The following is a 23377-nucleotide window of genomic DNA, read 5'->3' on the forward strand; positions in this document are numbered from 1 at the left end:
AGCCATAAAACTGCCGACTGACTTTTTTGTGTGCATTTCAACAATACTACAGTATTATATTGACGATTTGTTTGGTATTGCATACTTCAAAATATTCCAGCAAATAGCCAATAATTTTTCTAATGAATTTTTATACACACTATTACGTTTGGGAATCGAAGTATACATGGCTGTAATATATCACATTTTAACGTTGAGTTGATAATTATAATTTATTATATTTAGCGTGCAACTGCAGAGAGCCGCAACTACAACACTCAATGAAATAGTGTACATAGTACAAACGTATACAATTACAGATTGGTCCAATATTTTACATAACACACACACACACACACACACACACGTACGTACGTTTACACCCGAATATGTATTTCGATAGGGTCTTATCGAGTCGCGTTACTGTATAGAATATGGCCACTCGCCACTTTCACGAATAAAATCTTCGGTGTTTCGGACAACCGTTTTTGTAGTGCGCTGTTTAGTGTTTAGGTCGTCTCGAAATAATTATGTACTCATAGAGATCTGTATAAAAGTAATGTAAACATAAAATATTTATTGAAATGTTCTCACCGTTCGCGTTGGTCCGAACGAATTCACGCACACGCATATGTAGAGCAGTGGCCCGACCCCCCACCCCGATATCGAGGTTCGTATATTATTTTAAACTCTGAGTATTTTGATCGTCGTCCAAAACACCAATCTGCCGTTTGCTCATCATTTTGGACCATATCCATTCGTATTGCCAGTACACGAAAAATAATTGACGCGGTGGTGTAAATCGCGCTGTCGTAATTTCTGCTAAACCGGCCGATAGGCATCGCATTCTGTTTTGATGTCTTTGTGCAACATCGTAGCACTGCGTAAGTAAGACTGCGTTTTAGGTTCATGTATATGATATAACAGCTACATATAACCGTACCTGTAGTCTATACACGAAACTACAGTTGAACAATCGTCTTGTTTTTTTATTTCCACCCATTCGATAAATCTATTCGTCTTTCGAATTTTACAGGTTGGGACAAGATGAGCAGCAATGGTGTGACTGAAGACGATGATTTTGGTGATTATCCGTTTCGTAAGTATAACGACAATGCAATGTTATGCGGAGATAATATTACATTGTTGGGATAACATCGTATAATACTAGCTAAACTATATGCATCCCACTGCCTGCGAACTAAATACTAATAAAGTTTGCTATGGTCAGCTTTCAGCCATTCCTAATTGGCTTTCCCTAACTTTGCTTTATGACCCTAACTTTTAGTCGGAGAGTTCTAAAGCGCATAGAACTTCGACTGAAGCGTGCCAAAATCCATTAGAAATAAGGACAAAACATTCGTTGAAGTCGATAAAGAAATTAAATCGTAAAAAGTGATTTTATTATTCTATTAAATTGAACATAATATTCATTTATGTATTATTAAATGAAGTATAACTCATTAACTACAACTATACAGAGAATTTGGTTAAATGTTTAATATAATGACATCATCGTAAGACATAAATGTGAATAAATTTAAATATTTAATTATTGTAGTTTTTATGGTACAGGTTTTTAGTAGTATTTATTAATATTAATGTACATTTGTCCTTATAAGATTTTGACTGATAAATTATTGGTTTTGCAGTGATGTGTTGTATTTATACTTATTTAATAAAGAAAATACACATACGAGAACTATTGGAAACTAAATTGAGTTTTATTATAAAATACAAAACAGAAGTCTCCCCCTTAGTAAATTTCTTATTGCAATATACCTAAACATATTATAATAAAATAGCCTTATAGGCTTATAGGTCACCACACTATCTCCGCTCAGAATGGCTTTTCGAATGCAATGATTTATCATTCAATTCAAATTTAATGTATATATTACATTGACTTACTTAACGAACATGAGCATCTGATCGATTTTTTTGGTTTTTTTTCTTATTAGATGTTTTATTTACAAAAACCATTTATCTCATCAACAACTAACTATAAAATAAAAATTGCAATCATTAATTATAATTATTATTAATGTATACAAAAATATAATCATAAATAAATGTCAAAGTTTAGTAAGTTGAGATTGTATTAATTATAATATTTTAATATACGCTTTATTATTGTATATTTATTTTGAAATGAAGTAAAAATCCATGCACTAAGTGAGATATTATTAATTATTATAAGTTACGAGAAATATTATGAGCATATTATTTTTTTTTTAATAATAATCTCTGTCCTGAAATCTTGTTAAACAAAATCCTAATTCTATCATCTTCCGAATCATTTAAGTTTTTGGTCTCAATCATTGACCGCTGTTTCACCTAGGCACTCTAAAAAAAAAAAAAAAGTTGCCTTAAATGCACTCCTTCGTTTGATCAAAACACTAATCCAATAAACACACTAAATTAAATTACATCACCCCTTAATTAAGTTGATGTGGACTTATGGCCTCCAAATGTGAGGCTTTGCCAAAAACTCCAATCTCAATAAAATTAAAATTTTTCAAAATAAAATCCTAAGCACATCACTTATGCCCTATATGTCTAATTTTATTTTACACACAGGCTTTAATATTAAAACAGTTCATGCAGAAACAATAACGTTTTATAAACGATTTCATATAATAGACTCACTTCCCATCCCAACATTCTTATATATTGAATCTACCCCCTCGCATAATTTCTGGCAATCTCTCGTGATGACTGAAAAGAAACTAATGTAGAGATCTTCTTAATGAATAAGATTAAGAAATAAGTAAAAAAAAAGGCAGTATTTGCTCCTATTTTTGGTGGTTATATCACTTACATTTTTCGTGTAAAAATATCTTTTATTACATAAACATTTTGCATATTTGTATATTTCTTTTAAAAATAAAAATAATAAAAACATTAAAATAATTTCAATTGTTTATTTAGTTTTGATTTTTTACTTAAATTAGATTTAGTATGGTATTCACTGTAGTTATTTGTGTATGACGATTTCATCTTAATACCTATCTAAATAATTCTATTAAGCAATAATTGGTGTTAAACAACATTTTATTACTCCATTTAATGAATACATAAATCATTTTTCAAAACAAATAAATTTGGGTTAGAACATGTTGTACGATTTATAGATAGAACTATTAATTTTCATACTAAGACATATCAATTATTTAAAATAGATTTTATGTGTTTTAAGGTCACTGTCGATACAAACATATTTCCATTATATTATTATTATTATTAATTATTTTTATAGCATAACTAACTAATTTTCTGGCAAAAACTAATTTTAAGTTTAAATGACTGTAAACATACAAACACAGAACATTTGAATAACTTTATAAATTATATTTAATTAATATTTTGGTGATACTATAATATTTTATATTCAAATTTATATAAGCATTAAATAATATATGATATTGATTATAAATTAATTTAATTATAGTATAGGCAATAGCAACAATACAGTTTTACCTTATAAATAGATATATTTAATTTTTTTTTATAGGACTTTTTGATTATTATAAAATATTTAATTATGATTGCTTATTATTTTATTGACATAGTTTTTGATTAAATATGTACTGGTAAAATGATGTAGATATGAATAGCTTTAATAATAATAATAATAATAATAATAACGGTATGTTACGATAATCCTGAAAGAACTTTTTTTTCTCTTTTGTATATATTTCATTTTCAGTTTAAATGATATTTTCTTTATTGATTTTCTTTATATTATATTGCTTAATATTGTAAGTATAACAACAAAAAATCAATTTATAACAATGGTGCAAAATTTTGTACGTATATGATTTTGATTTTTATAGGTTAAAATTTGTTCTCGTATGATTTACTATTGTATTTGAATGTATTGACAATTAATTAATACGTAATATTTAATAAACAATTTTCAATTAACAATCAACATAATATGTATCACCTTCTATAAGTCGAAGTGACAAACATCTAATTTCTAATTAAATAATACAACAACTACTAAAAGTTGTAAGGTTTCATCATAAAATAGTATATAATTCTAAAAATATGTTTTTTGAAAAATTTTGTTGTGATAAAAAATATTATATTCTTAGAAATTCGTACTTTAGTAAAATAAATACGTTTGGGATTTTAGTGTTCTATCAACGTCGAAATATTTTAATTTATTCTTTATACTGCGTTGTTACATGAAAAATAATAATGATAGTTTTATATTTTACTATAAAATAAATTATTCGTATTGTATTTTGCTATAATATAAATGATAGTATTTTAGTAATAATATATTCATGTTTATAAAAAATGATTCTAGATATAAATAAATCCTTTAATTTGTACGGATTGCTTAATTTTAATTTTAAAATTGAAAAAAATATTTGTAATACACATTATTTATACGTGTGTAACAATAAATCTTACAAAATGTATATTATAATATAATATATTGTGTTTGATCACATATTATTGTTACACCCATCTATATAATTTATTTTCAACAATAAGTACCCACCGTTTGATGAGATTTTTTATGTGACATGTTAAATTATCGTAGCTAGGTATATGTTAAGTATTTGATTATACATTGGTAATGTTATTATTATATTATTTATGCAATTTGAAAATATTTAAAACCAATGAAAATTTTAAAAAGATAATATATCTATTATAAATTTTAAAATTAAATGGTAAAAATATTTAAAGAGCTACATTACTTCGGGTACTACTCCAGTTACAATTAATTTGTATACATACAAAATCAAATACTTTTTTTTTTAAATACATTTTAAAATATTTTTTTTATGTTCTATGCTTGTTTATTTCCTATAATATTGTTTAGACTGTTTAAAGATTTATTTTAAGTATTTAATAACAAATAGGTGGTTTCATAATTTTGTGGTTACAATTATGATTTGTTAACGGTTTAGATTAATATATATACTCTGTTAATTTCATTGTGATGGGTATTTAGTATATGTATGTACAGTTTTGATTCACTATAATTCACTATAAACCTTGAGAATTTAGAATCTGAGCTTACTATTTTATTTTGCACAAATATTTAATTTTTTTAATTCTCTAGAATTCCAGATCAGCCTTTGTGATTTTGGCTCAATTCATTTTCCAGGAAAGTTAAATTTTTCAACTTATTTTTCTTTACATACCTTAATATCTATCATTCGAGACAAATTTAACTTTCATGATAAAAGGCAAAAGCAAGAATTACAATAGGCTGGTAAGTTACTTTCGAGAATTGAGTACTAAATATTTCCGCAGAAAAATCTAAAATTTAGTTTGGAAAACATAAAGGGTAACCGCTCAATGTTTTTCCGCTACGCATCGTCATGTCAGTTTCTTGTCAATTTGTGTTCACATGTATGTTTTTTGTGAATTTTTCTCATATTATCGTTAGTATACATTAAATAAAACAAATTTTTTTTCCAATCATTGGCATTGTCTATTTTGTCGTTTGATTGCGTTGTATACTGTATAAATCAATGAATATTTTATTAGAACTTTACGTTTAGGCTTGATATGCAACATCGCAATCGAACGAATTTTAAACGGTATAAGAACAATTAACATGAAATATTTTTGAAATTAGGAATTTATTAGAATACCTAGTGTACATTCAGTACAAGCTAAGAATAAATTATATATTATAATATATACTCATGTTATTATTAATTAACGAATTCAATACTTGAGTAAAATAGTGTAACATGACATAAATTGAAACCGTTTTTTAGTTAATTTTTTTGCGCTTAAGTTTTTCCGAAAATTTATTGCAGAACAGGCGTATATAGCGTTCGAACAGTAATCTGTATATACCTATTGCGTATACTCTTAAAAATTGTCATTATTCGATTCTTACAATATTAAAATGCATTAAAAATATTGTTAAACACGGTGTCTTCCGTATAATATAATAACGGTGTCTACAAAAAAAGAAAAAAACACATAATTTAATATACCTACTATTACCGGAAAGTAAAATATTATATTGCCAGTGCCAAGAAAAATAAATAAATAAAAGTGTGTAAAACCGCGCACAACAATGGACAGGTTTTTCTCTCCATTTGGTACCACAGGAAAGAGTAAATAACAATGATAATAGGACTGATAAGAAAACGTAGCGACGTAAAAAATAGTATGCATAAATCAGTCGACTTCTATTGGTGATAATAAATCGGGCGGAGGACAAATTTAAAACGCTGTAAATTATATGGCTGTCTATAATATATATTTATACGTACAAACGTACAAAACACATAATGTACGTCATCATTTACGCAGTACGTTATTAACAGGTCAAACGGAACTTTTTCGTTGATTTTTTTTATGTTCAGTCCTCAGCCCTGTGTAGAACGGGAAGTGTGTTCATGCTTTCATCTTGAAAAAAAAAAATCATAAAAATATAAGTATAGTTCTGGGTCAATTTTTACGTATTTAGTTTTTGCTTTAGATTGAGTTTTCCAACGAGGAAAAAAATAGCAGCTCTAAATCCTAGAACTTAATATAGTTAAACGGAAATGTATATTAAAAAACCAATAAAGTTAAAATGGTATATTGGTAAATGTTTTGTATTTATTATAATATTAATGACAATACGCCATTTCAAGCGGATCGATTGTCTTTACAATATCGTATATAATTTATTCACTTCTGTTATAAATATTTGATTTTTGTAATCTATTTAATTACATTTATTGGTACTTATGTATTTATTTACTAAAAGGACAGTAATTCTGATACATATTTAAATAATCAATTAAATTGGAAAACAAAATTGAGGCCCCAAAATTGTTATAAATTATTTTTCTTTTTTTAAATCTTACAATTCATTTTAACTAAATACGAATATAAAATGAACAACTATATACATAACTTAAATTAAATTTAAAAGGAAAAAAATACAATTATTGTACTTAAATACATTTCATATACAATAAGAATGTTAAAATTAAATAATTCATAAGAATTCTCATACTCATTTTTATCCAGAATTTTGACTATTAATATATTTATTTATGTTTTCATTTTATTTGTTTAACCATTTTTAAAATTAAAAACTCAGCTGCAGTACTGTATTAAGAATAATTGAGCTATGCAATAAATACTAATCACAATGCATTTACAAAAATGAATTAATATTATGTACTTATTCAAATTTAGTTAATTATTTTAATATAATATTATATTATAGTAGAGTTTAAAAAATAGCAATACTAGAGCGGCATCTATCTGATCCAATCGAGACAATTGGCAATAGCTACTCTCCAGATTGCGTCCAACGACCACGTATAAGTGTAAAAAAAAAAAGTTGTATGGTTAGTTTATTAGTTGTTTTGTTATGTACTTTGTTTCTCGGACTAATAGCGCATTTAACTAAAAGCAATTAATTATAACACAGCTAGTTAATTTGTACTTATACTAGAGTTTATTATCTAGTGTTAAATGAGATTAATGCGTGCAATTTAATGGTTATTTTGCCTAAATATACTTATAAAAGTTAAGTTGACTGCGTATATTTATTTTTAACAACATGAGTTACATACACGTATATAAACTCCCAAAATAAGATGGACAATTAATAATTTATGAAATTTTTTACTAAGTTATTTTATTAAATTTATTTTGTGTATATTATACAAATATTTTGATCTAGAATATATAATAATTTAAAAGTAGAGATCACGGTCAACAAGTTACTAAAAATTATTTAGATACTTAATTAGATGGAACATATTACATATTAGGTACTATATTTTTAAGAATTCAGTTTATATAGAGTACAATAGTTTTAGTACAAAAGTCAAAATTTTATTTTATTTTTTTATTGACCGTTAACTCAAACTTGTAGTACATTTTTTGGAATATTAACTTTTAAATTGATCTGTTTTTTTTTCTACTGTTTACTCAAAAAATATTATATATTTTAACTCGTTAACGATAGCATATACTGATATATACATTTAACTTATTTGAACATATTTGAAAGAATATTTTGACATTAATGAACCTGGTTCAAAGAATATTTAAACTTTATAGTTGGGGCCTTTCAGAATTTCATTAAATGTATAATGTATATACTTAATATGTAGTAGGTACGGTATTATCTTTATAAACTTGTATGTTATACAAATTAAATTAGTAGTGTATTGAAAAAAATAACTCACCCATAAACCTTTGATTTTAGGGTTTATAACAAACATGACCTATACTGTATAGTTCATTAAGTAAAATCATATTATTATTTACCGAGTTATGCGTGCATCAAATTTTTATTGAATAAATTATAACGTTTCTAATAAAATAAAGTTACAAATGTAAGCAAAGCAGTTTGAAATGAAATGAAAAATGTCTACGGTTAATATGAAAAAAATATAAGAATTAAATAATAAATTGAATTAGTTATATTATTGTGCCTATGAGTTTAAGCGTTGAGACTTTATTCGTAAAATAAAAATAATAAAATATATTTTTACTTCTAAATTTGTACAATATTTAAATAAAAATAATCGTAACAATTTGCGGGAGAAAATATCACGCGTTAAATAATATCTCAAATAGATAAAAAAAAAAAATAATATAATAGTTGCGCATATTGTTCGGACGTTCTTCAATATATTATGAGAATATAATATTGCACAATATGGATTATAGGTAACTTTAGGTGAAACTGAGTTTGTAGTTTACGACTAACTGGATACTATAATAGTGCATAACATGATATTATATTATAATTTTCTAACAAATTATTTCATCAAATGTTCTTTATAATTTCTGTTAAAAATCGATGTTTTGTTGTATTAACAGTTTTTTGTGATTTTTTCGAAAATTACTGTGAATTGGGATAAAAAGGTAGGAATTGTTAGGTAAAAACTTACAATATCTATAAACTACAAAGTTACTTCATGAATAAATTTGTTTATAGATTTATTGTTACCAAAAAATATTTTCTAAACATAAAACTACTACCATAATGTACTTACTAACATCATGCAAAAATGAATAAGGGATCGACAAAAGTTGTTTAAAAATTTTGTATTGACGTTCTTACGACGTTCATAACATAATAAAATAGAGTTTCTGACTAATAAATTATCCAGAAAGCATACGAAAGAAATGGTTTGTGCGACGTGTAAACTATTATAATCAAAAAATATTGTAAATCATATTGTACTCGAATTATTATGTATTTCGACGTGCAATGTGAGCATAACCGTGTGATATTGTACACATACTGATTGTTGTGTTGACACGAAATCGTGAATGACGCGATGTGTTGAATTTTCGGCTGTTGACAGTCTAAAAAATACTTTAGTTAGCCGACTAGGGAATTTTGCCAATATTTAATATAAAAAAAATTATATCAATCAGCCACCGCAATCGCCAGACCAGACGAGTGTCGCGTGTACAAAGTTATGTTGAGGGGCCACGTTAAATATTATATTGTTATGTGAGTATAATAACATCAATCATCACGTACGCACAAAATGTTGTTGCCTCATGCGCTCGTTTGAATATATTTATCAATCTTTGTCCAAATGATTAGCCAAACAAATGTGTGATTTTCAACAACTTTTAGCGAGAGAGGTTACACCACGTGTGCCGGACAACTCTGTACATATATTATTATCGATTATACATAGTTGCATAACATTATATCGTAGAATATTGTACAGGGTGATTCACCAAAAGGAAAACATGGCGATCACTTGATTCCTTTTAATTACGACTTTATTCAAATTCTGATTTAAGGGTGTCCTTAACGGTATAAACTTCTGTTTTTAAAATTACTAGGTACTCGCCTTTTTTCAAAATGTTCAAAAAAACTATCCACTAAATAATACATAGTAGAAAATGGAAGAAGGTTTCATTTGAAAAACAGAAATTTGTAAATAGTGTAAATGTAAAACTCTATAGGACACTTTTTAAGTAATACAAAAAATCTTAAGAGTTTAAAAATATGTTATAGTTATAAAGCATATTGTTTAAAAACTCTAAAAATTAGATTTTGAATAATTTCATTATTGAATAAAAATGAGTTGAGCCTACTAGCTTGATTTGTATAGTTTATTGTACAAGTATAAAATGTGAAAAAAAGGGCATTGTTAAGATTAAGAACATGTCATAGTTCTAAATAATAATTCAACTCTTTTACGGTAATTGTATTATTTTAATATTATATACATACGAGTATACCCTCGTATTAAGGTTACAAGAATATGTTTAATTAGCTATCCACTTCAACGACCTTTTCTATTGCATTTTTTACATATATTATAATATATTGTTCATTAATTTGAGTAGTAAGAATTTCATATAATTATTATAATATTATATTACTATAATTTATGTAACTGTCTATATAAATTAATTGGTTTCTTAGACAATATTTATTGAAGCTGATTATCTTAACATTAAACAGTAATTTTATAAGGGTAAGTTTAAGTGTTTTTATTAAACATTTCCATATAACAAGACCTATTTGAATTTATGCATAAACACTATAATATAGTGCTTTTGTTTAATAATTTTTTTATTTTAAATTTGCAGCCAATTTCATCTGATTTTGACACACATACAAATAAACATACACTGCTATATGTATCATGCTAGATTTGATATTTTTAGATTTTAAATTCGAATTTGCATATTGATATTAGTTTTTCTGATTTAAATTTAAAATTATATAGTTTGCCGTCAAATATATAAAAATTTTTTTCTTTTTTTTTTTTTATAAAATATTACTTACATTTTTATGATTTTAATTTTTATCACAAACCTGACATTATTCAACTGTTCTTTATGACGCATTGAAACACGTAGCTATGAATAGGCCTAAGAAAGTTATTTATTTCTTATGAGATATAAATATCAGTTTTGTTTTTGTTTTATTCTTCATGACAAATAATAAATATATTATATACAAATCGGTCATATAGTTATGTTACTGACAATATGTTTAGGAAAACTATAATATTATACACTGCAGTTACCTTATTGGAAATAAGTGATAAATATGACTGCAATATGATAAACCATGCATAACTACAGCTGTCGCACATTATAATCGATAACAATATAATATGTACCCGACATTGAGAACCTAATAGATTTTCGTCATCGGTCAACGACAAGTTGTACACATTTTGACTGTATCCGTTTGTAATTTATGCAGAAGTATACATTTCAATTATAGTTAATTTAATTAATAACTTTATGGTTTTAATTTTAACCACAATGTGAATTTTACAAAAGCTTTAAATTAACAAATTAATTAAGTATTATACTTTAAACTATATTAATAAAGTATATTATATGTATTATACACATATATACAGCGGGGAATATTGCATGCGATAAACGTCCGTTAAATTGTTTCCACAGTTGTTACTCTATCGTATGCAGTATCACCATAAATGGCATAAATATTTCAAAATAAGTGAATTTGTCTTATGTGTATTAAATTATATCTATTTACTATTTATGAATTAAATGTATTAACTATTATTTGGATCAAAATAAAATTTAGACTGTATTTGAGTAAATAAATCAGTTTAACGTGCCTATACAAACCAATAGACATTTAATAATTTCAGAGTGAAATGTACAAACAGTATTGCAATTCTTTCGAATAAGAAAACAAATATAAACAGAAATAATTTATACATAAGTTATTTTATAAATTTTTTTGGAAATTATCATATAAGGCAGTTTATAAAGTAATTTTTTCTGTTTGTCTAAAGCAAAGTAAATTTTGTTTTTGCCCAAATAATATGATATTGGAAAAAATGGAAAGAAAAAATATTCATTATCATATTATGTATGCAGCATCATATTATTAAAGAATACAGAATTACAGAAACGTTTAGTATGTTTTTCTAAGCTTTTTCATTTGTCTTATAAAGTAAGCGGAAAATCCTTCATTGTCTATTCTAAGCACAAAACTTATACAAAGTGAAATATGATACCTTGAGAATATAAATTAACCTTAAGTTTAAATTATTTTTGTTTGGTTAATCGTGAATAAAAAATGTAATTTAAAATTTACAGTAGTAAAATATAATATTATACTGTTATAAAATATGGATTTTAATTAAATGGGAAAAAAATAAAAAATAATAAGACGTATTTGAACGTATAAGACGTACAGATATAATATAAATTTAATGTAATCAATAGTTTTTGTAAATAGTATTCATAAGTTATAGAGTGGGAGGGGAGGTAAATCGTGTTTTATGAATTCAATAATGCCACTTTGAAACTTGTACCATTTTCATAATTTAAAGTTGTATCTTTTATTTATTATTTGACCGTGTAAACATTAAGAAATAGACTTTTAAGTATGAAAAAAATACGCATTTAAAGAACGTTGGCTATTAATAATTATAAAATGTATATTATAATGCATATTACATTATTTTATTAACGATGTGAGTATCTATAATTGTACGAATAAATTTACTGCGTGTGGACTCATTATAGGTATTAACAATAGGCGATAATAACGAGCATGCACAGATCGGTTGGCTATTATTTATGCCACTAAACCTATTATAGTTATTAAACGCACGCCCATTATGATTGGTCAATGGTTACTGACGTTATCTATAAACCATTCGATTGGACACTGATTAAAATTAGGGTTGACAGGTCAACACAAACTATAGAAAAAAATATGTGAAAAATAAGAAAAAGTTTACAGTTTTCATTTTTATCTTCCGAATAAAAACTTATCTCTAATAAAGAAAAGTAATAATTTCATTGTTCTTGATTGTAATTACTTAATATTTCAAATATTTGAATTATTGTAATATACGTCACAACGCCCTTTGGTATATATACTTAAAAGTTTTCAATTTTCCTGAATATTATTTTAATACTTACCTACAATAAATATCATAGTATTTAGATACTTATTACATCACGCTTTCAACTTGTATAAAATATGATATATCTCTTCGATTTCAATTCTTTGTTCAACACGTTTCAATTCAATTGTATTTTTACAAAATTGCAAGCGTACGATAATAATATACAACGCTATTTACTATATAATATAATATATTATAATTCTGACAATTTAATTTAATTTATTGTTTGTTGTATAACCATAAAAAAAAAACACATGGACAATATTTAAAATTTTTAATAAGGTAAAGTATTTTAAAAATAGGTGAATTTTACTTTATAACACCTATTGGTCGTAAAACTTGAACGTCGTCGTCGCGTTAGAGAAAATAATATTTTCTTTCTGATAGTAAACCACGTAATTGTGCTTTAAGCTCATCTTGTGGGGCATCAATAGGAAAATATAGTTAAAATGATAGCGTTCTATAATCCTGCAGTATATGATGTGTCCCCAGAGTTTTTGTAGCTTTATAAATGTATGATACGTTATATATATATAATATATAAATACATATATGTGTTCGCTTTATACGCAAACTCATACAAACATATTTATGTTCACGTATAAATCTTAAGTGTTGAACGAAAAAAATCGTTATAAGTCTGATCACGTAAACTATGACGCCAGATGCATAGACAAAAAATATTAAATTGAGGTTATGACACGATAACGTTAGTGCAAAAGGCGATCTTGGCGCTGTAATATTTAATTTTCGTATCGACTATTAATTTGGTTCAGAGGCGCGATCAGCTTTTTGCAAGGGATGGGATATGAAGTTTTGACAAAAATAAAGTACAAAATCACACGGAAAAATAATAAATTTAAAACGTGTGAATTTTTATTTTGACGACATATGTGAAATCAATAACGTATAGCCACAAAAAAAGCTAAATATAATGATATGATACCCTTACGGTTCCTCTCTCTTGAGTACGCCCTCGATGTTGTCCGGTTTCTTTTGAGGAGACTGTGGGGGCATGCGTATTATATAACTGGAGACCGTTTATACGTTTGAAAACGTCGTATTGTTAAAAAATTAGTAGTGATATTTGTAATAGTTAGAAAATCTAGTCTCGTCAATAATTTTTTCGTCGTGCGCGACGGCGTCGATACGCACAGGGGAGGGGAATGCAATTATTTTATTTTCCATTAAATCACTCGCTGTCGGCGGTAGTTTAGAGGGAAAAAACCCATACAACGTTCGCTGTCGTAATTCGATTTTGTGGTATCGACTATCGTGATAGAAAAATATATTGCGGCGTGAAGCGCATCGTTGTCGGGATTTTTATTTCTCCGCCGAATCAGTACCTGCTGTACCCATATGGATAACTGGGCTACTCATTGCCCGCGCAATTTCTTCATTTGAATTGCACGAGTTTACACTGGTCACGGTTCAGCTTATATATGAAAATTACGTCGTTCGACGAAAAAAAAACTTTTAAAAGTAATATAATATTATGCGCGATTCTATAATAACTCGTTTTTTAAATTTACACGATGCGTTTCAGTTGATTTTTATAACAAAATGATAAATATTATAAATAATAATATATTTGTTTTCCCGTGTTACCGAATAAAATATTCTAGTAGTGCCAATGTTAATTTTATAACCGTAATATCACCTACTATATCGTTAAAATATAATTATATAAACAGAATACGTAAATAAACTCTTATTCTGTTTATACAATTTGAATATCTATATAAACAATGTTTTAATGCACTGATTTATCTAATTTGCATCACATAAACATTTTTTTATCTTATCTCACAATTACAATAAAATTATCGTAAAACCATGTAAAACTAGTTAATTTCAACTTTTTATAAATTCCGATTTTTTAATTAGAAATAAACTGCTCGTATCTAAAGTATTAAACATATTTTAAAATTTTCTCAAAATTTGTATTTTGGCACTCCTTAAAATACAACAAAATTTTCAAGTCTGATTAACATACTTTTAATATATTTTATCATACTTAAACAAGATAAAATATGTATTATTTATAGTATTTCACGAATAAAACATCAATCTAATGTGTTAATCTTGATTGGCACACGTTGATTAGAACAACTATTAATCTATGGATAGTTCCAATAAAATACGTAATAGTATTCTAAAAGTTAGGATTGAGCGAATGCACACGTTTTGCCATATCTAAATAAGATCACTGTAAACTTATTTTTAAAAATCAAATCGATTCTATTTGGCTAGTCTATGAACGCGATTTTTTTCACACAGAAGATTACTTCTTATCGGAGGTTTTTCAATGTATATAAAGTAGGTGTATATTTTATAGTTTTGAACAATACTGAATAAGAGATAACTATCACATTATTATGAAAAAGCGCATAATATAATTACAATAATATCGTATGCTACTTTCTCATTACACACTAATACCCGTCTGTCTATTTAACAATCCTGCCAATTGCCAACGAAGCCAAATATATCGGATAATATTTGATTAGCAGGACTCACACGGAGCAGACATATAAAAAGAAAAAGCAAATTATTCAATAAAAAAATCTATCTCGTATACAAGTCAATTATCCACCCTGCCTGGTCATATGAAATCCACCTTTAGAGCTTTATAATACGGAAACCTTGCAAGCCTTCCAATGTATATGTCTAATGTCTATGTCAAATAACGTCTGTCCCTCGGCTTGTAATAAATACAAATCTCCACCAAGACATAATGCTACCTACAATCGACGAACCGGCCAAATCTCATTTTAATATATCAAATTGTATTGAAATCTGAACACCCTAACCGATTATCCGATCAAAAAATCACTATCCTGAATATATTATCTATTTGTGGTAATGATAATGTTCGTATACGATAATATACCCGTAGGAAACTCCTAAAGAGATAATAACATATAAAAATTAAAAAACCTCTAGTTTGGTGACGGCAATACCGCCGGTCTCCCTCTACCGTTCGGGCTAATTTTCAATTTGTTTAATCGTATCGCTTTCTTTATGTTATATATTGGTAATCTCATTTTCTCGAATCGTTTCAACTTTGTGTAGGGTTATACGTGCGTTTTCTATTTCCCGATAAAATTGAAAAAATGTCGAGTTCAATGGGACTCGATATTGTCGCTCACGATGGACGTCCGATAGGCGGTGGTGAGTAGATTTCGCACGGATAAAATTATCGGCAGCAGCAGACAGCGGACGCGAACGGCTATTGAAATTCTTTTTAAAAAAACGCGCGCGCTTCCGCCGCGCAGTTGCCCGGGCGACCACCACACGGGCCGCCGCGGCGGTAATGTTCGACGGGCCTGCCGCCGTTGCGTTTCGCCGTCATTGCCGCCGCCGTCGTCGTCACGGTTGTCGTCGCAGTCGTCGTCACCGCCGCGTAGTGGGTCTCGCGCCGCGCGTCGGAACTGAACGCCCACCGTCGTGGTGTCAGGTGGTCGTCGTTATTCCGGACTTGTCGTACGACGTTGTATCCGAATCTCGCGAAACCGTTATCGCGCCGCCTTTGAGTCCCGTTATCGCGGAATTGTGCGTGTCCTCCCCCCCATTTCTCTCTGACTTCCGTAGCGAAGGTTACTTAAAAAAAAAAAAATCCCCCGATCACGTAAGTACGATTATATTGTAATAATAATATTATTATCTAATACATTGATTATTGTACTACACCTACACCAGCTATTCATACCTACAGAGCCGTCCCAAAGTTAATTAATTTTTTTTTTTTTGGGGGGGAGATTAATGCGAGAGCGCCTTTTAATCGTCTTTATACTATATAATAACAATATAATTAAAAAAATAAAATAGTCTCTTAGACTTGCACAACATTAAAAAATGTGACCAACCAAGGTCATTCGTGATGTTGGTGTTAATATGAAGCTATCAGTATTCAGTATTAAAACAATAACACTGGCAATAATATAATATTAGCTGAACCACACTGAACAATGAATAAATAATAACAAACATATTGAACATTCGATGAGTATATACATAAACTAATGGCTAATACATAAATAGTTAACATCCAACTCTGTTATGCCACGTCGATACTTGCGAAAGCGAATATTTCTACGAAGAATTTTGGATATTTTTATCGTTATCCTTTGCACTTTGTAATCGTAACAATAAAAAAATAACAACTACATTCAATGATTTAGCATCTATTACGGTATCCAACTAGATGAAATGAAGAATCAATCAAAGATGAAATACAATTGCAATATTGATATTTCATAAAGAAAAAGTTTTTATAAATTATAGGTATCGTCGAATAATTCTAATCATATTATAAGTATAAGTTCCTATTATTATCTAACTAATTAAACATTTTTTTCAAAAATTATAAGTTGATCTGGAAATGTTTAAGAGGATTCTTGAAATTTTTCTTTTTCTAAAATGGCGCCCGGGTTATAATAGTCCAGTTGCTCCCCTCTCTGAATGGTTCCGAGTACCTTGAGTAATACTTGATCTAATGATAAGTGTTGGGAAAGTTGGTTGTTTTTGGTAATTGGTCAAGCATTCAAGCCTCATTACTTTTGAGTTATTAAAATAATTTTATTATACAGTTTAAGTTACTTTTTATTTTCAAAAATATAATGGGTATTAATAATATGCTGTCAATACATTACTGAGTAATTAATAACAATCAACAATATAAAATTTATTTATATTGTTTATTTAAAAACCAAGGAATACAACGAGAATCTTACAACACATTATTCTTTATTTTTAAAATTTACTTTAAATAACAATACATTTTCCAACTTAATAATTTAAAATAGCTACTTATTAAAAATAAATTTTACACATTTACGAAAACATAGGTGTCAACAAATTGCACTTATATGATATATTTATATATTATATTATCAATTGGTTCTTAAATATATATTAAGAAATAAATAAAGTAATGATTAATGAGTAATCTTATAACAGAAAAAGTAATTTTAATTACACATAAATGACTACACTATAATGTAATTAAACTACCATAAAATTACTTAAAAAATAATTTAATTACAGTTACTTAAGTTAAGTTACGTTCCAACACTGCTGACTATAATCCGATATTTCTTTTATATTATTGTAACTATAAGACCATTTTATGGAAGGTGGTACACTGGTACTATGTATATTTTATTTATTTTGTCACAAATATTAAAAAATACAAACATTCAATAATACTTACATTTCATAATACCTAATGATGTTCATAAGAAATTATGAAAAATATTCATCAATGTTATACATTATATAGTATTATAATATCAGAGTCCACTGTGGTTTAATCGCAAACAGAAAAACCAAGATATTAAAATATTGATCAATGTATACCCCGTTACTTATAGTAGAAAACGCTCGATCTAAAGTTTACAGAACATGTCTCAATTAATTTATATACCAAAATTATAAATATTATAATCTAAAAAACACATTAACATAGTAAAAAAAGTTCTGGACATAATATATCACTCACATAATCCCTCCAGTATAGTTGGTCATTGACAACCCGCGTCCCAAAATCACCAGACGTAACTTGACCATAATATTATTATACATTACAATTCGTATTTTACCAACAGGCAAATTGCGTAGGAATATATTTTTTTGTTTTTTCCAATATTACAAATCACAGCGATATTGAAAGATTAAAGCTGACTAAATTATTAACTTGGTGTATTCGCAGTTTTTTATTTTTTAAATTATTATAAATATAAATAAAATTTTTTTATAAAACGTAGTAAAATTAATAATAATTACAATAATTACATGTAACTTACTATTATATAACATTGTATAATATTTTTTACTATAAATAACAATAACTCGGATAGTGTTTATAATTTAATATCAAAAAGACAATAATAATAATAATAAGAATTAATTAATAAAAAAATAATAATAAATATAAATATAATATATATACATTATATATTATATTAATAATATCAATAAATTTAGAACTATTGATAATATGTATACAAGTAAATAAAATATTTTTCTTTTGGTCATTTTTAGTAATAAATTATTTACATGGTTTTGTTTCGGTATTTTGAACTATTTATAAAATAGTTCAAAATATATTTTAGTATATTATTCATTTTTCTTTTACCTGACTTTCAATGACACATAGCTGTAATCATAAAAATATAATAAAATGTTTATTTAAGACGCAATAGTAACCTACTTTATAAATATAAAATAGTACGTCGTATCTGAATCTCTGGAATGGGTATCACATATTATCGTAATTTTGGAATTTAAAATTTTTTGAAATGCATTAAACTATGCTTAAAAGAAAAATAATACATATAATAGCACTGATTATGAATACTATTATTAAAACGAGTAGCATTTATAATCAATGAATATGAATATGTTATCTGTGGATAGGGCAATGTTTCCTAAATAGTATTAAGTTATGGAAATCCCCCTTTTTTTTATTGTATGTTTATATAAGTTCCCTGCTTTTTCCATTCAACGCACATAATATACGTTTCAATTTCGTTAAACATTAAAATGAAGAAAAAATTATTTTTGTTTGTGTTGTCGGCATCATGTACAAATGCTCGCGGCTATATCGCTAGGTCAAGCACAACCGTGAACTCCCTCTGGAATTAGGGGTTGCACTAAATATTTTTTATTTTTTTTTTTTTAGTCGTAAATTCTACGCAAATTCATAGCATTTATACATTTTTTATTTTATAAGTATACCTAGTCAGTAACTCGGTAACATATATTTTGTTTTACAGATTCAAGTTATAGTAATGTTTATTATTTTTTTAACCATCAATTCATTATTACGTATTATTATTATAATAATGTTAAATCAAAATAGACAATAATATTATCTACTGCGATCGTCTTTGCCACCATCGTCCCTACAATGACGGTCGACGATGACGTATAGTCCACTCATCATACTATACACTTCTCGTTCCTGTCTACTACTCATTTCGTTAAAGCTTAACATGGACAAATGAAGTAATTAAAAAGTTCAATTAAAACTCGAGCGAAAAACTATTATCGAAAAATAATTTTGTTTTTGGAAATTGTTATTTTTCACACACACACATACAAATACCTCATCACTACCATGGATACAAAAAAAAAATAAAAATGCACATACATATATACCTATATACAATTTAGTTAACGATTTAATCGAACGTCGCTTGCTCACGATTGACCGCTAAATGAGAATACTACGCTGATGGCATAATTTTTTTTTTTATAACTAACTTGTCACAAAGTTTTTAATTAAAATTCTCCTTTGGATATACGTATATTGTTTCTGGTAAAATTAAACGGATGTTTAATATATTTTTATGTTCATTATTTTATATTCCGCGGTAGTTGTATACATATAAATTACCATAGTTTACCTGTATTAAAATATACCAAAAAGGTAATTAAATATAATTTTTATATATTCTGCGCTGAACATAATATTCGTTCTGAATTTATTTGAATTATTATTATTTTTTGCAAACCTAATCATTCACAATTTTCTAATTTATTTGGTTTAGAAAGAATAAAATTGTTTATAAACTTAATAAAAATAAAAATGAATTATGTATAACGATATTAACAAAAATAATAATAATAATATAAGTTGATAATTTTTGCAATATAGTTCGATATTTTGTGTGTTGAAATTATAATAGAGCTAATAGAGTTAGGTAATTAAATAAATATGAACCTTTTAGAATTTTTTAGAAGCTAATACTATTACTTATTAGCTACAGGTACCAACATATCAATAAAAATTAGACATATATTAGGTTAGATACCTATTCTTTTTATAATCTATTTTGTATTATTTATTTTTATAAAGTTGTATCTGACTATGTGATTTAAATCGAGATTAAATTTTTAGACAAAAAAAAATTGCATCTTGCTAAAAATTAGATAGGGTTTTCAAGTATATACGTGGATTTAAATAAATAAGTGTTTTCGGTTAATATATTTATAATTTATATTTTTAATTTCACACATCCTCTTTGAATGTAAAATTATTTTAGTATTTTTCATACTATTTTTAATTATTAGATGGTTGAAATTCAACCCATACTAATGATTATGATTGAATAGTATTTAAAAACATAATAGGTATAGTAACATATAATATAATATTATAAAAATGTTTTATTAAAAATGAAATATATAATTTGTTTATTTATTTATTGAGTCAATATTATAAAGTCGTTTTATAATTTAATCTAACTGGTATTTATAAAAATATGCCAGGAAATGAAAGAAAAATTATCTATAAATACACATCAGTCATTTACTTAACTGTAATGTTCAATCAATATCTTTGTTAATTCAATTCTATACAATCTTGAGGATTAAAAAAAAACATAAATTATGTTATATAAATGCAATTAAATTTTTTTTATAATAAATAAATTATTATGCTGAAAATATAAAAATAATATTTTATTTTAACTTTTTTTTTTTTTAATTTGAATAAGTTGGATAACAGTAAGTTCCACGTAAAATAATAATTACAAATTAAACTGTAGCATTAAAGAATAATATTGATCTAACACATTTTGTATAAATATATTTGATGTTTAAGTATTTTTAATTATTTTTATTAAATATCTAATAAATTTAAAATTATTAACATTTGATTACACAAACTAATGATGAAATAGTTAAGTTTATGATCAATAACTTTAAATTATAGGCATGTAACATCGTCGATGAAAATTGTATTATACTTACGTATTAAGTAGTTCTTCAAAGTATTATTCTATTTGAATATTTATATAAATCACATTTAATTGCACATTATAGGAATCTAGGTAATGCAAATTATTATTTTTATTTTTAATTATTATTAAAATTATAATTTATTTGTGAAATATTTAAATAACTAAACTAATGTACGACATAAATATTATATTATTTTACAAATTAAAAACAATAGTAAAAATGCCACTCATCATTAATTATTTATATTAAAGTCTGTAAATTACTCAATAATATACAGCCGTACCTAAACCATAGGATTTAATTTTTCATTTAATTTTTAAGCATTAAATTAACATTTTTGTATGAAAATATTTTAGTTCATAACTAAACACTATAATCATACACAAGTGTATATACAAGATACATATTACACTAAATTCGTGAAATTGCTACCTAAGAAAATTGTTGAATTCATAAAATCAGTAACGCTATTCAGCGATATTCCTCCAGAGTGCATTGAATTAAATTGGCAAGGGCTTTCAAGAAAAAATTAAATAAAAATACTGAACAAATTGAAATTATAGTGTTACATCTTCACGGTTTTACAAGGAAACACGACAATAATCAAATTGTGATAGTGCGATGGATTATTAAATCGATACATTCTATAAGTTTAACTAAATAATATATTATTTATAGTTTTGATATTGTTAAGTACTTAAACCGACTATTTGATAAAAGACTAACCAGAACTAAAATAATATGCAAGTCTTGATTATATCTTAATCGAAGAATCTTATATCTAACATCCTAGACAAATCATCTAAACATGAACTAAAATAAAAAATATCCATACATTAATTATTAGTTATTCCTTAAACTAATTTGGATCTATGGGACAGAGCTATTAGATAAAAATATCAAAATATCCCAATCAAAAATACTCTATTTTATTACTAACGCTTCTAACTAAGTTTAAAACGGTTTCTTATTTATACTGAGTTACACGTACTCAAGAGTATTCTTGACTAAAACAAAAATGTCAACAACACAAGCTGAAAAAAACTAAGAGTTTTACGTTTGATCTATCTGTGGTTTCGTGTGAAGCACTCAAAATAATTTATATTAATTATACATAAATAATATATTAAAAGTTATGATTTTGGTATGGTTTGACTGATATATTTTTATTATATAACTATATATTTTTAAATTCTACTGCTGCGTTATTGAATAATTTATCCTGATTTAATGGATTCGGCAAAAATAAGTCTGCTGCATTCGTGAAATTTGCAATAATATTTTGGCGATTCCATGAAGTTGTTACCGAAATTAACGTTTTCACAAATTCGGTGATAGCATTGTCGATATCACGAAATCAACAATTTACCAGTGACTTATTAGACTGTTTCACGAATTCTCTTTAACATAATATAATCAACTGCAGGAAGAAAATTTTGGATCGATTTTACTGACTTCAATAATTCACTCAGAGTTGAGAAACACATACTGCCCAAAATCTAAAGTAACAAGTATCTACCTACGTTCATTATATTTTATTAAACATTTTTTTTTCATTTTATTACCTATAAATAATAGCATTCCATGATTACGTATTAATTTTCAATGCATAAAGTAAAGTAATGCGTATCGTCGTGCCATTTATACAGAGTCGTCAGCTTAGTGTTAGCAAAATATGCGTCGTAATAATCTACTCGAATGGTACGAGTACAAAAATACGGATACAATATTATTCGGATAGAAATTGCTACACATCTAAA

At 26.3% G+C, this 23377-nt stretch overlaps 1 protein-coding gene across 2 annotated transcripts in view; it reads left to right on the plus strand.

Moving 5' to 3' along the window:
• The first annotated feature begins 754 nt into the window (after positions 1–754).
• LOC113560788 (calsenilin-like) overlaps positions 755–23377 on the plus strand; it is a 130572-nt gene continuing 107949 nt past the window's right edge. Inside the window, exons 1-2 of one of the 2 annotated variants that reach the window (XM_026966856.1) lie at positions 755–863; positions 1016–1063. In XM_026966856.1, coding sequence (XP_026822657.1) covers positions 836–863; positions 1016–1063 — 76 coding nt within the window. In that variant the 5' untranslated portion in view covers positions 755–835. Of the gene's footprint in view, positions 864–1015; positions 1079–23377 lie in introns of both variants that reach the window. The other variant, XM_026966855.1, reaches the window with a different exon arrangement.

This window comes from Rhopalosiphum maidis, chromosome 1, assembly GCF_003676215.2.
Source record: "Rhopalosiphum maidis isolate BTI-1 chromosome 1, ASM367621v3, whole genome shotgun sequence".
Classification (NCBI taxonomy): domain Eukaryota; kingdom Metazoa; phylum Arthropoda; class Insecta; order Hemiptera; family Aphididae; genus Rhopalosiphum; species Rhopalosiphum maidis.